At 38.3% G+C, this 24,101-nt stretch overlaps 1 protein-coding gene across 4 annotated transcripts in view; it reads left to right on the top strand.

Moving 5' to 3' along the window:
- The window catches only part of NOL4 (nucleolar protein 4), a 185,820-nt gene that overhangs the window by 21,560 nt on the left and 140,159 nt on the right, over positions 1-24,101 (top strand). For all 4 annotated transcript variants that reach the window (XM_079302951.1, XM_079302950.1, XM_079302952.1 and 1 more), the window contains exons 2-3: positions 13,052-13,201; positions 23,617-23,728. In XM_079302951.1, the coding sequence (XP_079159077.1) occupies positions 13,052-13,201; positions 23,617-23,728 (262 nt within the window). The remainder of the gene's footprint in view (positions 1-13,051; positions 13,202-23,616; positions 23,729-24,101) is intronic.

The following is a 24,101-nucleotide window of genomic DNA, read 5'->3' as shown; positions in this document are numbered from 1 at the left end:
TACAAAGCTTTGTATAGTGTGCATTTTACCCATTGTAGGTATGACAAAATAAGCATGAATTTTATTAGAGCAGACTGATCTGCATGTTTTCTTTCCTCATCTGTACTATATGTATGCTAATATTATATATAATAGTATCATATATCATATCATACAACATATCATATCTTATATCTATTTGCCTGGAAAGCTTAGTATGTGGTAGTAATTTCATGGCCATGCCTGAGAGACCTGCAGAGACAAGGCAGAGACTTGCAAGCATCTCAGTAATAGAGAGTCTTCAGCTTGCAAATACTCTGATTCCTTGTCTTTCATCATGTATCAGATAGGCAAATCTGGTTACCTACTTATTCAAAACACCAGTTCTTGCTGTGCTGTTAAGGTAATAATGGTTCTCTTTATTATTTGGCTGTTCCTTTAATTCTGTTAGAAAAAGAATTGGTGTGGTGGGCAGCATCATTAGTGATCAGAAGTGGGATGGATGTTCCTCTTTTCTGCACTAAAAAGAAATTAGGTAGCTAATATCTGTAAAAATTAGGAAGCTGAATTTAATCACTGTAACAGAATTTAAAAGTCTGTGTTCTAGTTACCATTGTTTTGAACTGTTTGCTGCTCAGGCATGCTCCAAATTTGATGCAGGAAAACCTCTGAGTAAAATTCATATAACTGAACATCTAACATCTTCCTACTATGAATTTACAGTCCAGACGTTGCCCATTTTAGTTTCAGAGCAACATAATAAAGGAAGATGATTCCATTTCCTCTTCCATTTAATAATCAATGGTAGATGTGCATATAAGATAAGACTGCAAAACATTTTGAAGGAAATTTACACAGAGGCTTTAGATACAGGCTTTTGAAGAAGGGCACTGCTATACAGTAAGGGCCTGAATGAGAGACACAGCAAACATGAACTCATGAAATTTCCTTGCCAGTGACACAACTGACAGAGATTTTGATTTCCAGCCCTCTGATGACTGTTGGTGCCTGAGCATGCCTGAGAGAACGTACACACAGTCCCTGTGGAAATTGCTAGCCATAAATCTGTTTAAGCCCTGGAAAAAGTGTCTGGAGTGCATGAGGAGCTGCAGATGGAATGAGAAAGGAGCAGGGGGGAGAAAAAGTAGAAGTAGCAGGGACAATGCATTTTATCTTAGGATTTCTGTAGAAGAACCAATGTCACTCCTACAAACATTTAAGTAGAGTATTCTTGCTGCTTTAAGAAGGGCATCAAAAAAGGCAAGAAAGACTTTGGTTCTTACAGTGCTTACTGCAAGTTTGATATATCTTGTTCGGAGAAAAACGCAGTTAACTGGATCTTCAAAGAAGTTCAGGGGACTGTCTGAGGTCTTTGTGTCTTTGTAGTGCATAATCCTACAGGCCAAATAGAGTTTAGTGGGCTTTCTTGAAGCTCCATCATATGAAACATTAGCAAGTGTTTTCTATACACCAACAGCTTCAATGTAATATCTGATACAGAAGAGTTTTCTTTCTAAAGAAGATTACCCAAAGGATTCACAAGGACTCCCTTTTTCAATCAGCACCACCATTTTTCTCTGAGATTCTTTTTATATCTATTTCATTTACATCAGTGTAACAAAAATTAGTTGGCAAGGTGAAACTGTAGATCAGTGTTGAAAATTTTTCCTAAGCAAAGTCTGGCCAATATTGACTTCAGTGTACAGTAGCAGCATGTTTGTGCTGAACGGAGGTATGAACTCCCCATCTGCAGATGTCAGCTTCCGAACTATTCACGCTGGTCAGGACTGAACATATGGTGGAGCAGTGTTTTTCAAAACTTGGTTCTGCTGGCAAGGATTGGCCTCTTCATGCTGTAGACTTTGTTTATGGTTGAGGAAGGGAAGAAGAGGAAAAGGAATAAAAAGTGGTGTAAATCTGTAATCTGACTATCTGTGACAGTGCTTCCTCACAGAAACACAAGATTTTTGCATCTGGCACTTGTTCTTGTCTGGGTTACCCAGGGGAGAAAAGTGTTGCTGGAGTGAAAAAAGTGGTAGAATTGGGGAAATGTAATTGAATAAAAGAAAAACTCAACAAATAAATTGTTGAAGAGGCCCACATAAGCCCACTGAGGTAATTTCATAAAACCTGATCGGTGCATACACACATACAAATATTAACAAAACTAAAAAAAAAAAAAAAAAAAAAAAAAAAGGAGTATTCATTATTTATCAATTTAGTTTGATGATACACTTGAGGGTACAAGCCTTCCCTCAGGTCTGAGGGAGGATGAAAAAACGTCTGTTTTTTCCCTGTCTTTTTGGAAGGAAAACCTTTTACACCCCTGCATGAAGAATTTTCCTGAGGGACATGGTTAGATACTTGGCTCACGGCATTGCTGGCTACACCAAAATCTTATTGCCAATATTTTACATGATATTTACTACTTTTCTTTCAAACCTGGTAGAGAGATTGTGTATCCAATGTTTTGCCTGATTTTTCTGGGTACTGTGCTGCTACATCTGAGAATAGACCCTAAACCCTACAGTTCTTACTTTGCTTCTGTTTGTATGTCATCAGGGCTGGCACACTGCTGCTGCTGAGACCCCATGCAGGTGGAAGTCAGTGACCCTGCATTCTGCTTGTACTGATATGACCCTGAGTCTCCAGTGGCCTCTGTCCCTGGCCAGGTAACATTACCTGTGCAATTACAGAGAGCCCCTTCATAATCTCTGCTCATTTGTCCTTGCAGAAATCTAGAGGGATCTCCATTAGAGGCTGCTAATTTGTACTCCAGGAATGGGAAGTACCTCTTTGCCCCCTGCAACAAGCAGCTTTATTTCCAGGGTGGGAGGTATGTTGGTAATGTGGTCACAGAGCCATGCCATGTGTGGAACATGCCCTGGAGACTCCTGTCCCCTTTGGCACTGGAGCTGGGGACAGTTGTCATTATTCTGCACTTGGCCTTGCAAGTGAGGCTGCTGAGCCAGTGCTTGGGCTGTATCAGCACCAAAGCTTTGTGTGGGTCGTGCAAAACCACTGATGTTTTCTGTACTTTAAGCTACCTGTACAGCACCAGTGCAGCTCAAAATCCCCAGTGTCTTTACTGATGATGTTAATGAGGTTACCAATTAATGGCACCTAATGGGCTGTTACAGCAGTGGTTTTGGTGATGGACACAGCTGTCCTCTGGGAGATGTGCTGAGACCACGAACTCATTTTGTATAAGCAGGTGAACAGCTGTTGTAGAAACATTCCTGGGAGAGATTAGGCCACACATTTCACCTCCCTGCCACCCCAAGGCTGTTCCTTGACATAGGCAGCAGGTGAAAGGAGGATGCAACTTCAGGGACAAAAGCTCTCGCTGGAGTTTCAGCTAGAGACCTAGACACAAAAACACTATATCCCATCAGCAGTTCTCTGATTCATCCTCTTTCCCTGACTTTTTGAAATATTTTACCAATTAGCTAGGATTTTGAGGCAATTTTTTTTATGTAGACATTTTGTCACTGTGCAGGGTTGATCTGTGGTGTGGTATGCTTTTGGCACTTCATTGCACTGAACACTTGGCACTTGCATTTCACATTATGTATTAAAAAAGCTCCCTCTGCCAACACCCCTACATCAGAGGCTTATAAGTATCCAGAATATAATTTTTATATATATATATATATAATATACATAATTTCACAGGCAGCACTTTGGGGTAATGAGTTCTTATTATTAAAGCTTCACTTTAGTGTTAGGTTATTTTTGGTGTACAGTAGTTGCATTTCATCAGTCTGAAAAAAGGTGGCATTATAGATCTACATTGCATTCCCCTAGTGCTTGAATACCTGTACTCTATAGTATAGCACACTTTAAATTGTAATTAAGCAATTGTTCATTTTTGGAGCATGACAGGAACATTAAGAGTTAACATTTATTTAGTAGCTTGCCCATTTCTTTTTGCTGAGCTGTTGACAATACCTGATCTTATAATTTAGGAAAAAACCCTGAACATACTAAGCAGGCTTACACTAAGATTCACACTCATTCATTTTAAAATCCTCTACAGTCAAAAAAAAAAAAAAAGAATTAGTTGGTTTATCCTTGCACTCTTGTTTGGATAAAGCAAATTTTTTCATCCTCAGCAGATACAAAGAACTGTCTTTGAGACCTGAGACTAAAGTAAAACTAAGTTGTATATGTATTATAATTGCTACTAACTTTTGGAAAGGAAGTTTCATGGAAATGACTGTACAGTGTGCTGAGCTGTTGGAGTGGGGAGCTGAAGTCCCTTCCCTTTAAAACACTCAGGAGTAGCTGACCCTTCCAGATTAGCTGTGAGATTGAAAAGGCAGATCCCCTGCCAAGCATTTAGCTTGGCATTGCAGTCTTCTCTGGAAAAGTCCTGGAGCAACTGTTCACAGCTTGGCAGATAAAATTATCAGATAAAATGTATGAAGAGTAGAAAGACATGAAAAAGACAATGTCATTTCAGTATTCATACACTTAGTGGACACTTGTGCTTCAGTGAGTTGTTATCCTTCACTGTTTTTACTTAGTCTGATGGTGTCTTTACAGTTTTTTTAACAGCTGAAGAAATTTGTACACAGTAAGATTACCTCCAGCCTCAGAATATCTTCTTTGAAATTTATTCAGTGTCTTAGGAAAAATCTTATAGTTATCTTAGTACTTACCTCTGTGTTCAGTTTTGCTTTCAGTAAAAGAATAAAATGTTATTCTAATGGAATGAATTTTCACACATTTTCATATTGTTTTGTGGTAGAACTGAAATGTTGACAGCTTTTTAGGCTTAAAATCTGCAATTTCTTAGAATTCACAGTATTAGAGAAAATTCTGGTAGAAGGTCCTTATGCCTAGATGACTCCTTTAATGAGTCATGAAGAAGGAATGCATGCACTAAAACTTTGGTCATGAATGTGAACTTAAACAAAAAAGCTTCAGTTAGTTTGGATCTCTGTTCAGTTACCCTTTATGTCCAAGCTAGGTTTATTAGCTCTCAGCTGCTTACCAAACACGAGTTTGAAGAGGGCAAGTGAAGTGTGCTGGATGTTTCCAGACCTGTATGAACATTTGAAAAAAAAATAAACTTCAAAGTCAAAACTTAATTCTTGCTAATAGGATACTAACCCATTAGAAAAGAGATGGTATCCTTCAGGGAACAGGAAATAAGACAGTCAAGTTATGAAAAAAAAGAAACAGTTATTGCTTCTCTTTTAAAATATAAGCTTCAGAAAAAACTCTTTTGAAACTTCCTAAGATCAGAAATTAATTTTGAGACAATTTTTCAAAATTAAGAATTTGTAAATAAATTATAGTTAAGTTCAAGTTAACAAAAAAAATTAATTCAAGAAATTGCTTTCTTTTACAATTTGCAGATTTTGCTTTGTTATGGTCATTATTATTATAAATTGGCCATAATTTTTCAGCTTTGAAATGCAAGCTACCATTTAATACCATGCATGTATTAAATGTGCTTTTCCTCTCTCTCTCTGTCCAATTCTAGCTTTGCTTCAATTGAAATAGTCATATACATTTCACTCAATATTGTTCATGTAGTGCCTGCCTTACTTTTTCATGTGCTAAGTACACCAACTCAATGAACTTTTGTATACAGAATAAAGCATTAATTTGCTTTCTCTGTCAAAAACTAATATAAAAAAGGACATCTGATATAATGCATATAATGATGGAAGCATCATCTGTTCTTTTAGCAGGCTAAGTAGGCAGGAATTTGCTGGAGAGGGAAGCATTTGGAAGGAGTAATGTGACAAATAAGGTTTCTGTTTCAAAATTAGTGTTTGTTCAGCTTCTTTCTGATCTCCTGAGTCACACCAGGGCCATGTGTGTCCCTGAGCTAGGTAGTTATGTAGTTTTCTCATCAGTTTGGGTAAAGTTCATTACAAAAATCCTGTCTTGTTGCCTTATTAAGGAAGCTATGTCTGCATTTACATTGGCATTTTAGTTTGGAAAATGAGTACATCTTTGGAACAAAGCTCCTGACCACGCTTGCTGGGCTTTGTTTCACAGTGTAATATTTTTTCAGTATAGAAACAGACTCCCTTCAGTGAAAGAAAGCTGGCATTTGATAGATATCCACCTACTGGGTGTGACCAGAATTGTGTCCATTGCAGAGGTTCCAGGTTAGAGATATCCTGAAATCCTTACAGTGTGGCATGAGCTCCTTGGTATCATGGAGCTTTGCCCCGCTTGCTGATGGAGATCCAGCTTCATAACCAGTGGTGTTTGGTTAGCCTGCAGCTATGGACTTCACAAACAGTGAAGTGTGACCCAGCTTCTGACCCTCTTTTGTTCAGAAGGATTGTGTAAATGTTTAAACAACAAAGGAAAAAAAAACCAAACAGATGTTGAGGGAAAAGGGTATTCAGACCTCAGTTGTGAAGAGTGAACTGCAACCAGAGCTATGCCTGTCCTGTGTTTCTCACAGGGTTTCCTGCTGTTCCTTCAAGGTGTTGAATGCAGCCATCTTTTTGAAATTACTTCTTGTTTCCTATGTCCTTGTTTTTGGTAGGACACTCAAGAGTCAGTACATGCACTCTATGTTTTAGTTCAAATATCTTCTGCACTCTCACTGATGATAGATCTACCTTTCACAGAGTCACAGCATGGGTCAGGCTGGGAGGGACCACAGTGACCCTATGACCCAACCTCCCTGCTCAAGCAGGGTCATCCCAAAGCACATGGCACAGGGTTGTGTCCAGACAGTTCTCGAGATCTTCAGCAAGGCAAACTCCACACCCTCTCTGGGCAATCTGTTCCAGTGTGTGGAACACACTGCACAGTAGAGAAGTTCTTCCTCATATTCAGGTGGAACTTCCTTTGCATCAGTTTGTACCTCTTGCCATCCATATACACTTCTGAAGAAAGATGAGAAAGAAAGGTTTTGCCCTTTAATATGCAAAGAGCATTAAATATTTAACTCAGAGACCACTGGCCAGGCTATCATCCTATTCGTACGAAAGGAACCTCTGAAAATACCTTTGAAAATATTTTATGTATCATGAAATAATCTCTGGGCCTATTTTACCATGCCTCAAGGTGACAGACCTTCCTTTTACAGTTTGGCAAGTTGAGTTTCACAACCCATTCTCTCTACTTGCTAGAGCTTAATTTAATGGAGCTAGTGATCCACACCATGATGGCCTCACCTGAAATGCCCCAGTAGGAGCCCTTTGGGATGGGATATTTTAGACTTACAGGGCATCCAACACTCACTCCTCACTGTTTATGGACAGAAATTTGGCTTTTGTGCTTTCTCATCATCTGGAACAGTCCAAGAGTTAAAGGAGAAAGGGACTTCTGCTCAGTATTGATTTTGTGCATTGGTTGTATGGAACTCATCTATCAAGCCAGTCCAGTAAGAGAAACTTTTTGTCACCTTCAGCTTTCATAATACACCAAACTTTGCATCTGTTGTTTAGTTTTAGTCATTTATCTCAAAGGGTAAATTAATTTGCCATTTTACTTCACTTTATTATCTTTTTTTCTCGTTATCTATGTCTACAATTAGTTTGACTCATTGCTGCCATGTCCTAGCTTATTTGTTTAGTTATTGTAGTGTATGTTTTTGTTAAGGAGAGAACTTGTTAGCTGGAAATGGTTCTGGTGTGTATCTGTTTTAATATAACTCTGATTTTTCCTGTCTCCATCTGCTGGTAAAAAATGAGATTTGCTGTTCAAACAATATAATGAGGAACAGAAACTAAATTTCAAATAATAAATATTCCTTTTGGTATTATAGACACTTTTCATTTTGAACTGGATAGAAATGATCAATTTATTTATTTTAGGCTACTTAATAATAGCTACCAAATACTAATAACTTTTGCTCTTTTGTGGATTTTCACTGTGCTGACAGGAATGACTCAGATATTCAAATGGATGTACTCATAACCTGGGAACTCAAATACATAGGATGATTAAAGTAATTTGTTCATTTCTATGGGAGTAAGAGGAATTATAAAACAGTCATCTCTATTTTTAAATACCAATATTTTTTACAGTTACTGAGCAAACTGATAAAATAAATAATAGACAATGGGATTTTCAATTTGCTAATTTGTTTTGAATTATTTCTGCAGACAGATATATAGGGTTTATGTTATACATCAACTACCATTGCTTCCTCCTAACACTTTCCATACGAAATTTTCCTATCTTGAACACAGAGGGAGTAAAACATCTACATACAATCATGCCAAGAGCTCATTATGCATGAACTAACAACATGTAGGGCTATGAACAAAACTTTTTGTTCATTCAAGGTACAGTGTTTCAGTCATCAAAAAACTTTGCTTCTCATCCAGGGGAAATTCAAAATGTGGTACGAGTCAGCAGAGGTGTGGGGACATAAATGAGCTTTAACTCTGCTGCTGTCTGAACTGATTATATGAGAAAAATATTACACATCATATTTCTGCATTCAAAGCAGTCTTAGATTTATGTGTGAGTTATATTATGTAATGAAATATTTAGGTACATTGTTATTTGCATCTACTCCTAATGTTTTGTAGGTGCTTCTGGCTTTGATACTTTTACAACAGAGGTTTTTATAGACCTGAACATTTTCTATAAAACTATCAACCAAGACTTTCCTTTTATTTTCTATTTCTGTCCATCGTGTCTTTATAGGAATATTTTTCAAACGCTGTCAAATTGCTGATAGTTATATTCATTCACAAAGCTTGTTTTATGAGATCTATTTCCTCCTAGAAATTTCAACAGGAGATGGGGCAGCTATTCTCAAGCAAGGAATTACAAGCACTTTTGTTTCAGTGGCATTAATTTTAAAGGCTTGTATTAAATTTTTTTCTCCTCTGCAAAGTAACTATAAAAATGACAACCTTTCATTTAATAGATATTTTTGCTGCCTTAAGGGTTTTATCTATTCACTTTACTGGCAAACTTTCTTCCTTTCTTTACTCCGACCAGCCCTGTAGATTCAACCTCAATAAAAGATGTTGTCTCTCCAACCTGTCTCTCCAACCATCCTGGTCCACAGGGATCGTTAGCACTTTCTGGGAGGTGCACAACTCTCTGCAAAATTCACTTCAGTTCAGAAATTTATTCTTTGTCTAGATATTTAAAAAAGCAAACAAGGAAACAATTTTAATCTCAGATTTTGTAGTGCTGAAAATGAAAAGAAACCTTTCTTTATTTTTATCCTAAGAACATAGGGAGATCTTTGGATATACATAAAACCAAGAGTAAACAGGAAAAACTGTAATGCAAAGAGTAAAATGGAGTAACATCTCACTGAAACCATTCCAGCAGCTATGAGGATGAATGTAGTTTGTCAGTGTCTGTGACACTGCTGGCCAGAGAAGCATTTGGGACAATTGGTTTAGGACAGGGCACAGCACACTTCAGTGATGGCTGAAAGGAGAGGAATGAAACAGCCTGAAAGATTCGAGGGTCTAAGTCCAATGCTTGAAGTAAAGCATGCAGTGAGATTTCCATTCCAAAGTAATTTTTGAAAGTGAGGCTTGGACTCCTTCCATGCTGAATAAAAAGTCCTAAAAATATCTCAGTGATTTATAAATATCCTCCTTGTTATTCCAGAGTTGTTACTGTCCAACTCACTTTGAAAGTGGTATTTAAGCTTCCTAGAGTTATCAAGAAGAAACTCAATTAATATCTAGTCTACCCAAGACAGGATTTACTCGTGCTATCCCTGACAGATATTTGCCTAACCTGGTCTCAAAATCCTACTATGACACACATCCCACAGCCTCCCCAGGCAAACTGTTACTGTACTTGACTATTCACATCACTAGTAAGTTTTTCCAAATGTCTGATGGAAATCTCCTGTGCTGTGGTTTAAGCCTATTACTTGTCCTGTCCCTTGTGGACATTTCCTAGCCTTTCAGTCATGGGAATAGCATTATGATGCCTTCTCTCATTCAGTTATTTTTTTTTTTTAGCCTTAGTTGAGGCTAAAAAATTGTCCCCCTAGGCACTGTGAAATTTTTTACCCAAAGTCAGCTTATAAAGCAGAGCTGCTTTGTTAATGCCTTTATGAAATATCAATTTCATGATAAAAGTGTAGTGTAATGGCATATGGCAGGAAAGCCTGATACAACTGCATCCACTTCAGAGACTTCATGGTTTAAATAGAGATTTGAGGTGCACAGCTTTTTACCTATTGGGATGTCAGTATGGAATATCAAAAGTGTCAGTAAGTAGCTACCTTATTCAAATTACTCAGCTGGTGTATTGCTTCTGTATCTGAGGCTTACAGCTCTGCACACTGTTGCGTGTTGCTGGATGAACTGAACAGTTCACTCACAGCACCTTGGCACCACCTGCAGCTGCAGGTGTTCTGAATCAAGGTCTGCCTTATTGTCTTAGACAGCACCAAGCAAGATGAAGCCAACTTAGTCATGTCCAGGCTCCTCTAGATAAAGTTACAGATGCAGATGTGGAATCATAGCCCTGTCTTCCCCCAAAGCAGTTTCTACTCCATTTAAACAATTTCTTTCCTACCCTTTTTGATTGAAAAGGTTTGGAAAGTGTGTATTCCTTTTCTAGCACTTCAATTAGGAGTCATGACAACTTGTGCAGACTTTTCTTCTGTATGTTTCTAGAAGTACTGTCAATGCTTATTGATTTAGTCAGGTACATGGAGAAATACCCCTTCAAGAGCACCCCCAGATCATACCTGCCAACCTTTGGGTGTTCATGTCTGAGGAGGGAGGTAGGAGGACCATTAGATAGAACACTGCACACTGTGGCCACCAAAAGCAAAATAAGTTTCATTTTCGAGTTTCTTCTTTAAATATATTCATAATGTTTGCATGTGTCAGCTCTGCTGAGGTGGCATCTCAAGTTTTAAATTATTATTGTTGTAATGCATTTCTTTTTAATTAAAAAAGAGAGCTCCCTCGTACGAAATTTCATAAAACAAAACTCATTAGTAATAAACAGATTAAATCTTTGTCAGTTAATCAACACTATAAACTTCTGAGTATTTGGAGAGCAGTGTGAGATAACACTGTCGTCATAATAAGAGTGTTTGAAATCATCAGGGATCCCACTGTGCTGTTTGGGTGGTGAGAAAATAATGATTGAAGATGGGCCCCCCTACAGTGCTCACATGTTAATTCCCCTAAAGATTAAAGCTGCAAAGATCTGAATTTGATGTTGGGCCTATCTCTAGAGCAAGTTATTTTTTTTTTAAATAGTAGGCAGTGGTGGTGGATAGTACCATGCAAATTCTTAATGAAGCTTAAAGCTAAAACCTGTCACAATGCCACAAAGTTTATGAGCTGGTGGATAGTGACTGATCATGGGCTGGGAGCTTCACAGATTTTTCAGATCAACTGCTCCCAGTGGCTTTAACCTGTGGTGGAGATTACCCTGCAAATTCTTCATGTTCTTCCACCCTGAATCCTCAACACAGCCCTTTCCATCAGAGCTGCGGCAGTCCTCTCATCGCACACGCACCAGCTGTCTCCTGGGGATAAAGAACACAATGGGAGAAACCATGTAGCTTTGGGCAGGGATCTCTCTGAAGAAGGCTGGGCATACTAGAGCAGGACAGGGCATAACCTGTCTGGCTGGTGGTGTATCAACACCTCCTAACCCACCATCACTTGGAATAATGCACATTTAAAATGTTACTCTCCAAAGGCGTTGGCATTTTCTCCATTGCTACTAGGAATGTGTCAGAGCTCCTCCGCGTCACCCTGGGGGGTTCTTTGGAGCCATTGGGATTATTTGGGTTCTTCTTCTGAAATATATGAAAAATGGAAATAGGCTGGAATAAAACTAGGGGGAGTGAGAAAAATGAATCATGTTTGTCCACATGCAGCAAATCTAGTGGAGCGAGTTAGCAAGTTAACTTGCAGGGGGACAGCAAGTGGGAGTCATGTATAATTATTACCTTTTAATTCCTCATCTTTCTCTTTATTTGGTCATTACAGACTTAATTGCATGTATTTTGTCATGGAAGTGCCCATGTAAATCAGTTTTGTTGTGACATGAATTAAGCGAGCAGTAATGGTATTACAAAATATTTTCCTTTTGGAACACTGTTATTGCTTAAAATACATAGTGAATGTTAGGTTATACTGCTGCCTCCAAAGATCTAAATTTGAATACAGTGTTGGAGTACAAGTGAATTGGCCATTCTTATTTTATTCTTCATATACTGGTGTTGTATTACAAGCTGCAGCCAACTTAATAGAGGTCTATTCTGGAAAAATGAAAGTCCCAGTTCCTGCTCCTTCATTAGAACTGAGTCCATAGGCAGCTGTAAAACAAACAAAACCTCATGTGGATGGTTGTGTTAAAAAAGCAGGAGCCGAACTGAGCTGGTTAATTTCAGAGACATTGGGGACTGTTTCTTTTCAGTAGTCTTTAGCTACTATGACATTATCACTTTTGAAAATCAGATGCTAGGTGTTCTCACTTTTCCCCTTCTTCCAACTGGACATCTGCATGCAAAAGTAGAAAATATTTAAAACATCCCTTTCTTTTCCTCATATTGTGGCATGTCTTCATATTGTATGTCTTCAAGCAATTTTTGCAGGGGCAAATTGTTTATAACAACTTCCTTCATATTCATATTTACAGTCAGCTCTTTGAATTAAAACCTTTTATTAAACACCTTTATGAAATGCTAGGCACAGATTTACTGGGAAGGGAATAAGAGAATAAAAGAGCTGTTGCATGCTTACTAACAACCATATAATGCATTTTTGTGCTGTGTGTTTGGGACTGCTTCTGCCTTTGAATCATGTTTGTGTGTTGGGAGGACGAAGCACAGATACTTTTTGTTTTGTTTTTTTAAATACTGGAGTGGAAGATCACTTCCTATCAAGAGGCCAAATGCCCTGGTTTGGCAAAATGGGCTGCTTGCAAGGGTCTATGTGATCCTTCTGATCACACAGCTTTCCTACAATACTGTGTCTGTTATTTTCAGGGTGGGTGATCTTCAGATATTAATGGGTCTTTAACTCCCTTCTAAAAAAGGACAATGTGTCTCATGATTATCATAATTTGTCTATTCATCTTGTCTCCCTTACTTTTTCTGTTCTATTTTTTTTTTTTCCCTTTTCAGGATGGAGTAGGTGTAGATGAGAAGCTGTCTTTACGGCGGGTGGCCGTCGTGGAAGATTTCTTTGACATTATCTATTCCATGCATGTTGAAACTGGGCCCAATGGAGAACAAATCAGAAAACATGCTGGACAAAAGAGAACATACAAAGCAGTAAGTAAAAAAACCAGCTAAAAGTGAACATGAACCTCTAAAAATGTGAGTTATTTGGGTTTAGTCATATGACATGAGATTTGTGTTTTTTTTTTTTTTTTCCAACTAGATTAGTACTGACACCCTCACTCAAATTGATTTCAGAGATCTTTCATTAGTGCATGAAAACATATTGGTTAGAAATCACTTTTGCTGTGTCATAAGGGCCACATCCACTGACTTCACTAGAGATTCTCTCATTGGTACAAGAAGAGAATTTGCTATTTCTGTAATGGTTTCACAATTTTTCTAATAGCTCTGTATTAATTAATTGCCAATAAATGGATGAAGTGTTAGAGAAGACTTAGAAGGTATTGTCACAACTTGGCTAAATTGAATGCTGTATTTCAGCATGTAAATGAAGGTGCCTTATAGTTTATTGCTGCAGACTAAGTAATACCTAATGGTTTAATGGAATGAAAAATTGTAAATGTCCTAAATTCAAAGGGCTGGAAAACTACTAGCTACCATAAGGAAGGTGTTGAGGGGGCACCTCCCATACCTGCATAGACTGGCTAGCACAAATACAGTCTTAAAATAGCTATAAATAGCTTTTGGGATTAGTGACACAAATAGAGCACTTTACTATCTTATGGAGAACTAATGAAACATTTGCTGCACTTTGCCAAGGTGCATAAAATGCATGGTCTTGCCTGGATTTGGGTGACCAGCTTTCCATGTGCAGGGCTGTGGTAATGCCAGGCACACTTAGAGGTTGATCCTGACCCACCTGCCAGCTGTTTCCAGTTGTGGAAGAACCAGGGGCTCCCCAAGGGTGGCAGGGTAGGGGTGCCCAGCCAGGGCCCATCACACTCCCCTGGCCAGACTGCAGGGCATCCAAGGCACCTGTCCCCATGGTCCCAGAGGGATGAGGCTGGCAGGGAGCTGTGGACAGGGCCCTGAGGTGACCTATCACCCTGAACACAGCCCATCTTAAAAACAGCCTGCAGTTATGTGAGCTGTTTTTCCTCAGAGGTCACCAGAATATGGGGAAGCTCTAGATTTCTGATTCAGTTTTGGTTTAAGAAACAGCTGTTTTTCCATTACTGTTTTTTTTCACCCAGTTAGCAATCTTTTCTCTGTATCTGCGAATCCCTTCACAGATATTTTATTTATAGGCTATTTCAGATGGTTTGTTGTGGGATAAGCTCTTGGCAAAATTTCTTATAATTTGTTCCCAGTGGTATTGACCTTAAGATAGACATATGAAGACATCTTTCATCTTAGTGTGCTTTTGTAGGACTTGGAGTGTTATTTCAAGTTGAACTAATGCAAACTCCTTGAATTAATTTTCATCTGGCACCTCAGCTATTTTGATACTTTGTCTTCTCTTTCAGAAAGCATTAGAAAAGTGATATTTTCCATTGACCTTTCTCTTTTTATTTTGTTTTACCTCAGTAGGCTGTTCAAATGTATAGGTCACAAACATCTTAGAGTATAATATACAGCTATAAGGATTGCTGCCAACTATAAATACAATACTTCAAGTCATCATCCCACAAATGTGTGCCAAGTATAATATTTACTACTGTGAGAATCCCATGATTGCAGGTCAGATAAGAAATTTATTTATTGTGACTAGCATAAAAGACTAGCATGTCTTTGGTGAGAAGAACTATTTGTGCAGATTCAGTAGCCTACACAGCAGTTTAATCTATTGTCAACTTTTATTGCAAATGAGACATGAACCTGTTGCATCTTTAAGGATGCCCAAACATAAGTTTTTGTCATTATCAGTCTGCAATATTTGTACATTCATGTGTTTATTAATTTATCAAGGGCATAGAGTCTTTCCCAGTGATAGGATTCACATATATAATTTTGAAAGACTTCCATAGATTAAAAAAATGGAGAAAAGACTCCAGAAGAAAAAATTTCAATTCTTGCTCTCTATTCTGACATAAGAATTAGGTTAAGTAAACAGACATCAAACTCTACCAGACCATCCAGGGAAATGCATGAAAATGCCTTTAGTAAATTAAGGGCTGTAGTGTCAGTCTGTTCCAGGAAGCCATGCAGTATCTACCTCCTCTGTGGCACTGTAAGGATGAAAAAAGGCAATAGCTCAGGTAACTGTCTCCCAAAACATTGTACTCTAAAAGCTTTATAAATCAAATGGAAGTACTTTGGCGGGGTCTAATTTCATTAAGTGAATCTGGAACAAGATTAATTTAGTCTTATTTCTTTATTCACATGTCAGAAGTGAATCATCCCTGAGATCTCTGCATGTATTTATCATGCATAAGTATTCACCAAATGGTTTGAGTGAAAAACTTTTCCAGGAGATGTGATTCACAAACTGCATGCTACAATTGCTATTTGTAATTGACCCCGGCATGATATGGTCACATTGCTTCTGTTCTCTAACTGGATAACCAAAACAGGCTATTGTCTTTTGGTTATTTTTAACAGAGAAATTATTAGGAGAAAATACCACAATTTTGGTACATGAACTTCTGAAGTTCAGAAATACTGTAATGGATTTTTGGTCCCTAAGTATATCTGAAAAATTAATGGCATAGCCCTTGAGAATTACAACATATTGATTTTAAAATATTAATTTGCTTATATATGTGTGAGTCTCATTTTCAATAGTGAACCTGCTCTACTGAAAGTTTTGAATGCTGCTCAAGCATCATTGGAAAGGTAATAGAATTGTCAAAGAAGACTTAATTAACTACTGACTGCATTTGCATAGAGTAACTAATTTGGTATAGCTGGAGTCTTTTTAATTTTTGATGGAGTCACCCTGGGTACTGGAGTGCTAAAATACATCAGAATGTCTCTCTAAAAATGTGTTCAGAGCACTTGACAAACTCAGTTAGGGAATCTGCACTGCCTTGTTTATGTTAACTGCATGGAAATGCATGATATTTATACAACTGATTGATTTGAGTGGAACTTCCTGCACCAGCACTGTGCAGGAAGATAAATAGGATGTGGTACTTGAGACCTCTTAAAGAGCAGCGTACTGGAAAGAGAACCTTTCCATTTTGTTTGGGGCAGCAATGTACCAAGCTCAAACTTTAGGATTTTTGGCACAAATCCTCCAGATAAATTAGGAAAGCATCTGTCCTTCAATATTTAAGTTTAGAATAAGGTTCCATTCTCTTCTCCTCTGCACACTAAAAGACCAGAAGGGCGTTGTATGAACTCAGTGATGTGGGAGAGTTTTCAAGGTTTGAAAATAAGCAAAACAGGAGGAGTGTTCTCTGTCACTGGCAGATTTTGCTCATTTTGGGTGCCTGACTTGTATGCAAGGCAAGATTGATGTGCTGTGTTCCTTCCCAGCATAACTTAGGTTACAGCAAGTAACCCAGATGTGGCTTGTATAGGTAAAATGAAACCAAGAACTTTAAAACATATCCAAAATATGACAGACTGAAGGAATAATTAATGTAGTGCTTTTAATCTCTGCTATTTTCCCAGTTCCCAGGGAAGTTTACAAACAGGGAAAACATGGGGGGGTCTAGATCTGGAAGATAATTTCCTCACAAAGGCAGGATATGTGACACAAGGCCTGGCCAAGTCGGTTGCTCAGCAGGGGCACAGGTGACTGGGAAGATGCGGAAGGTGAAAAGAGCACGTTCCTCAGGGCAGGGGAAAGCAGAGGTGCCCAAAGAGGTCCATGCCTGTCCTGCATTCCCCTGGGTCTTCTGCTGGGCCTCACAGGAGCTGGAGTGAAAAGCTGATGCAAGCAGTGTTGTCAGGAAAAAGTACTGGGATCTCGCAGGGTTATCTCTGCTAGCAGTCACTGCCACAGCTCAGTGTCTAAGAGGAACTGCTTTGCTTTGGGGTAGTACTTTGCAGTCTGTGTTCTCAGGGAGTTATTTTGGTATAGGCATCCCACTCTGAAAGGAGAACTGTGGCATCAGACTGGAGATGGGGATGCATGGGAGAGAAGTGTTCAGGAAAAGAATCCATCTGGTGTATTTGGGAAAGGCATGCAACAAGTGCATAGCAGGCTTTCTGTGCCTTTGTAGAACTACATTTCTCAATTTAAACTATTCATCTGTGTCTACAACTTAAATGCAAGTGCTGAGGGGTATATCAGAGGTGGGAGTAACTGGGAAAAGTTGTGGCTACAGTAGCAGCATAATGCAACAAGCTCAAGCTGTCAGGACAACTCTGTGATTCAGTGCAAACCAGGAAAAAATAGCCTTATTACACTTATTATGCTTTTCAAGAAGTGCAAATGGTCTGTGATGAGACTGGCGACCTAAAACATCTGTCTTACCTCTCAGGCCTAGCTATAGGTACTATAGGCCAGATGAAATGATTAAGCCCTATATTTCAGATGAGATTTGATTTTTCTTACTTTGTTGTAATATCTTTTTTAAAAAGGCATTAGTTTTTCATTCATTTAAACAATTTAGGAGGTGTTTCATCTTTCTATGTAATATCTGTACACATTTTCCCACTACTAAGTGCATCATTTAGCTGAGAGCTGTGTGTAAGTCTCATAGCTACCTTAAGCATTTTTAATTCTATGTACATATTCTACTTGAATATTTTAACTATGAAGGATGATCTAATATCTGTCTTTTGAACCTGTGAGTCTCTGTGCAAAGCCTTGAAACATTACTGCAGTGAACTTGAATAGTGAGTGAGGGTTGTCATGTCTGAGCAGGTGAAATGGGTTGGTTAATAAGACTCCCAGCCCATGAATGAAAAAAGATCCACTAGGCTGATGAGCTGGAAGAAGCAGGCTTGTAAAACATGGGGGAGATACTAATGTGTCAAGGGGAAGCAGCCTGAGACAAAACTCTCATCACATAGATAGTACATAAATGTATAACATCTGAGACACTAACAGGAGTCTTTTAGCTGTGGAGCAGTATCTGAGGTCTTGTGCCTCATCCGTTTCAGCATTTTGAATCAAGATTTTGAGTAGCTTCCCATCTCTCCTGTCAGTGTAAGAAAAGCTTTTCTGAGACTGAGAAACAAGGGGTTACTCTTTTTCCCTCCCAAAATAAGAATGTGCTTGTGAGTCCTCTGTGAGCATCACACTGAGTGTGTTTTCCTCAGGGAATAGTTTTTTGACAGGTTGCACTGTGGGATAACATCATCTCCTTTCTGATCAAACAGGGCTAAAGTAGGTTTGGGGCTTGGCTGGCTTCTGTAAAGGACAGAGGTTGTCCTTGGGGAAGTGGAAGAACTTGAGCTTTGTGCAGGGCTTTAGCATGCTTAAATTCTTGCATGCACACTATTCTTGTGTGCATGGCAAAACAGCCAAGCCCCATTCACTTTTACTCTATGAGCTTATTCCTGATTCTTTGCAAGGGGTGAGTGTTCAGTGTCCTGGCAATTGTCCCACTAGCAGGTGTTTCCCATCACTTCCCTCCCAGAAAGCAGCTTCTGTTTTATGGGGAGAGAAGGGAAGGGAGCTGTGAAGTGCAAGTTTAGCACAAGAGGGAACAGCATTTCCCACAGTGTAGCGGGGTAACGAGCTGCTGATAAAACCCCCAGCAGTGATAGATCTGATTTCCTATGTCAGCCCTCTATTCTGACCTCTTGCTGAGGAAAGGAGAGGGCTTCCCTTGGCTGACTCGCCCTCCTGTCATCAAGAAACCAATTTCTGCCACCTGGTTTGATGGCTGTGGGCCCAGGACAGATTACCATCTTTACTCTATTCCTATCTTTCTTTCCCTCCTCCCGGAGTCTTCTTTTGATCATGTTCTTCCCCCCCCCCCCCACCCCTTCCCTACTTAATTAAAATAATACAAACACACATGCAAAATCTCTATTCTGACACATTGTATCTTCCAGACTACACATACATCCTCCATGTTAATTCGTTAGAGGTTAATAGGTTCACTTGCAAAATTTCACTCCCTCTCCTCACACTTGTCTATCCTACTCTGCCATATGTGTCCTAAAATCTGCCTTTCAGTTTAGGACTTGTTAATTTTCCAAGCAAAAATTTAGGTCTGAAAGCTACATCATCACAGCATCCTGCACTTAAGTCATCTGAGTATGGGAGAGCATAAAGGAAACTTTGCTTGTTTTCTCTGCCTCTAGTGATGAAGTAGGAATGCAATAGACTTCTCACAGACAATTAGGACATTCATTGCTTAGCTCCAATGTAAATCAGATTACATGCTCAGGTAGTGGATTACTTCCCTGTACTAGTTGTGCTCTTCAGGGAATCCAGTAAACAAGCCTAGACTGGCCTTATTGCTGCATGATGTTTTAGATGCAGTCTTATAGATAAAAAACATACCTAAGACTTTTTGTCAATCATGAAACAAGATCGTAAAAGCTTTGACTCTGAAGCCACTGAAACCAACTAATTTTCCTCTCAATTCAGAGTTAAAACCAAATATATGTAGATGGTGCATGGACTGTATTGTTAGGAAATGTTTGCTTCTTATCCTATAATTTCTGAGGCTAAAAAAAACCTGTGTAATTTTTGAAGTTTTTGCTTAATGCTCTGGAAGTTCTGATTCTTCTTCATATATCTTTACAGTATAAAAAATCATACAGCTATAATAGCTATAACTAGTACCCAATACTTAAACAGAAACCTGCTAGAATCTGCTATATTTTTGATTTCTCCATGATACAAAATACATCCAGTTATGAGATAACACATCTCTGCAAGCAGCAGAAGATATACTAATATGCAATAAAACACTAGTAAGGAATCCCATAAGGATATTTCTAGAGCTTATATACTTGAGAAAATTATATTTATAATTTTTTTAAAAAGAATCCAAGTAATTTATCAATATGGTAGATCAGCACTCATTGGTCTTTGATAGGAATGTGCATGTGCATGAGAAATTTCTTGTAAGTCATGCCAAAAATATGCCAGTTGGATTTGTCAGAGTATGATGTAAATAATGCAATATCCCCCACTTCTTTTTTCTGGCTTAATTTTTTCTTTAAATGTAGAAGCATGTGCATCTTTTAAATTTATTTCTTTTTTGGCATGGATTTACAATAAATCAATATTCTTTTTTTTTATAACACATCACAGAAAAAGATGGTCTGGCTATAATATTTTATTAGCCAGTAGCCTTGAGCAGAGGGCTAGGAGCTGGGCCACTGAAGGCTGTGAGGGGATACAGCATCAACAAGGACTGAGTCATTGCTTCCTTCTTTTGGATAGAATAAAGGACAGAAACAATTTTTTCTGATGAAATCAGACCACTCAGATATTTCTGTATAATTTCTTAGAAGGTGTCATAGGTCTCCAGGTTGTGCTCTGAAACATTCCCGTGCAAGTCATCTCCATGAATAACATCAGTCCAGTCTTGTGAACAACCTGGTGAACTCTACTGAGAGCTGAAATACAGGATTTTATGTTCAGCCTTGTGCTAATTTGATTGAGCATTTCTCAGCTACAGCTGGTTCAGAGCTTGGCCAGAGCAACCAAGTGGCTCTCTGCATCTTATAAAGTAGAGATGAAAGGCAAACAAGGGTCTGCACTGCTGGGGGTGTGAAACTGTGCTGTTGGGGGGAGACAATTCATGAGCTTTCTGAAAGTGAAAGTTGGAGAGACCTTTCATTTCTATATATTCAGGCAACAACAATAAGGAATGTTGTGGGTTATGCTCCTTATGTACCTTTCTTAATGTGATTTCTGTTATGTTATGCCAATTTATACAGGCTGAAGTCTAGGAATGTCAGTGATTGACTCAATTTATAAAATAAACATGGGAAGAAGTTGGTGAAATCTGGAGTTATTTAGGGAAGGGCATCCTTAAAACTATGTTGCAGTAGGAGGTTGGAGACACGAGCATCTGCTCTGTGGACAAATTTAGTTATAAAACCCAGTTCCTTTATAGTCAATGGAGCATACCTATCAAATCTGTGCCTTAGCTCACTTTCTCTCCATGGAGGAATTTCATCTTGTTTGAGCAGAACTGGAATTTTGACAGAGATGCTTGATTAGAATAAATGGAGCGTTCCTATCAAATGCAAGGGACTAACGAATCCATTGGTAAGCTCCATTAGTTTCAATACAGTGCTAAACATGTTAAATGTTGTAAGAGAGAGGTTGCTGTGTATGTGCACTTTCCAATTTTTCCAGTTCTAAATTCTAGCTGATTTTAGGTTATTCTTTTACTTTCCATAAAGCATAAGTATAACCAGTGTTTTCATGTTTAGAAAGGTAAATAAGCATCAGTTCTGTGGGTATAAAAACCAGGAAAAAATAATCTAAAAATATATTTTAATAGGATCTCCCATTCAAAAGTGGCTTCATTTAGTGGCTTAATTTTCAAAAAGTTGTTTCAGGCCCAGAAAAAATATTTGCCAACTTTTATCACTGAACAATATTTGCTTTTATACTAATTCCCTTCTCCCTCCTCAATAAGATTTCAGTTATATAAAAAACAACAATAAGCAGCAAAAAAACCAATGTTATAAACATGATGGTATATTTTGCATTCTCCTTTTATAATGCATCATTTCTATGTATTGATGTGACACACATCAAATCAACAAACACTAATTTAAACACCATCTATTTTCAAAATTACTGCTAGTGATAAATTTGGTCCATGGAGTTTAGAAATGTAAGATTCAACACAGGTTAAGCATGTGACAAGCCAAGTGGAAGAGTGTAAGAAAATTAAAATTGACCGTTTCTCCTCCTCTTTGCACCCTTGTGAGTGACAAAAGTGATTTGGACAATTTGTAATCCCTTTTGCATCCAATTAAATAGTGATCTTGTCCTTTCTGTAGCCACATTTTCATACACACTATCTCCATTCTTCTTCACTTCCTATTGAGACTTGCATCTCAGCATAGTGCTTGATAGGAAATCAAATCCTGCTGTTGGTTTTACATTAGGGGAGTACAAGCTGATTAACAACTCACTCTCTTAATCTCTCTTGCTGGGGCTTGGTCTTTCTTTAATAATTATCTCCATACTGAGATAGCCACCTTAGTTGGGAAAAAGAGGTTAGAGAGTCATCACAACACTTGCACTGTTCAATGCATAAGCATCAACATATATAAGGAATCACAGAAAAGCCATGGGTTCACCTTTTATTGGCTTGAAAACATCCAAGTTTTGATATTTTCATCCAACTCCATCCTTCTGATGGAGCTGCTCCCATGCACTGGAGTGTGACAGTTTCTGTTGATGTCTGGTTTGAATGTCCCAAGACACGACTGTTGTTTTCCCTGGTTACACACTATAAAGAGTTTTTGTGAACAACCTGATACAGATTCTCAACTCCCTCTCAGGCAGTGGTGAGCTACAATTAGATCTTTCTTGGCCTCATAACCTACATGAAAGAAATCTATCTCCCTCAACCTTTCCTTCAAGGTTTCCTTTAGGTTCCAGCTGCTGTGGTGGCCTGGCTCAGAGCCATCTCCTGCTTCTGAGCAGCCTTCTCAAAGTGTGGAGGGAAACTGTGAACTGTGAGGGGAAACCTGGGCACATTATTCCAGCTGCTTTCTTATCAGCAATGAGTAGAGAAGGATAATAATTTTTATTGATCTGCTGGCTATACACTTAAAGTAGCCAGTATGAGATATAGTTTGTAATCAGAGAGTATGCTGATTATTAGCTTATTTTCAGCTTGGCACCAACCTCCAGGTCCTTCTCAGCAAGGCAAAATATCTATAAAGACAGATGCATCCTTTGGGGTGGGGGCAATACAATCTTTAAAACCAGTTACAACTGCTTCCTCCTCTCCCTTTAAAAAGAGAAAAAATATCACTCTAGTGCCTGCTTGTGAGTATGTGGTTAGAAACACTGATTTTGTTTAAACCAGGAGACAACTAAAATCCATTGTTTCAAGATATTGCCAGGTAAAGCAGAGTCTGTAAAATCATCTGACTCACAAATTCTGTAATTGTTAGTCAAAATACTGTAGGTACTCCAAAATATGAAACCACAAGCTTTAGAAAAATATTTTCACAAAACATTCAAGTGCAAAATAAAAATAGTAAGGCAACCTTCACCGCTGCTAATACATCAAGTTCTAAATCTGTCCATGTATTGTTACAACAAAAATAAACAGAACACATGAGACAAGTACTTTCTTTTTTTGGCATTGGCTATTAGAAAAAGGTCTCTCTTCAATTTTTTTTGGGTACCATTTCACAGTGGGATAGCTGTTATGTGTGAATCTTTTTGTTGAAAGGAATTTGAAATGAATTGTAAACAGAAAACCACCCCCCTTTTGATATAAGTAGAATTTTGTTCAGTACCAACCATTAGTAGCCATTAGATGATAAGAAGTCAGATTGGAGAGATGTTTCTTGAAATCCTACATAGTATGCAAAACATGCTTTCATTGGGCTTCCTGGCATTAAAAGATAATGTCCCTTATTTGGAAATATGATGATCAGGTCTGTTAAATCATGCTCAATCAGCTTACATAATAACACCTATATTTTGTTATCAATTTCAGATTTCAGAGACCTATGCCTTCCTACCGAGAGAAGCGGTGACACGATTTCTAATGAGCTGCTCAGAGTGCCAGAAAAGAATGCATTTAAACCCAGATGGAGCAGATCATAAAGGTACTTTTAGTGCCAAATAGTGGGATGTAAAGTAATTTTATTTCTAATACCCATTTATACTTTCCTAGCTTAAGTGAGAGTTCATATAAATTTGGTAGACTGTAACAGTTCAGTAAGTCAGATCATCTCATTTACTTAAGCTGGAAGGTAGTGAATCTTCTGCTTTCAGTAAAAGAGGGAGTGTAATGCCATCTGCACCCTCAATAGAAAAATGATTTTATCTGGAGGAAATAATTTCTTTTGCTATGGAAATGTTTGTATGGGAGCTTAAGCGTAAGGAATGGATAGGGTATATGGGCTATAGTCATTTAGGGTAGAAGAACTCATCAATTTTCAGGGTTTGATCTTGGTTTTCCTTTTTCTTTGGGAGACT

The sequence above is a fragment of the Erithacus rubecula genome (assembly GCF_903797595.1).
Source record: "Erithacus rubecula genome assembly, chromosome: 3".
Taxonomy (NCBI): Eukaryota; Metazoa; Chordata; class Aves; order Passeriformes; family Muscicapidae; genus Erithacus; species Erithacus rubecula.
The sequence above is the reverse complement of the archived record's forward strand: the minus strand, read 5'-3'. Positions and strand labels throughout refer to the sequence as shown.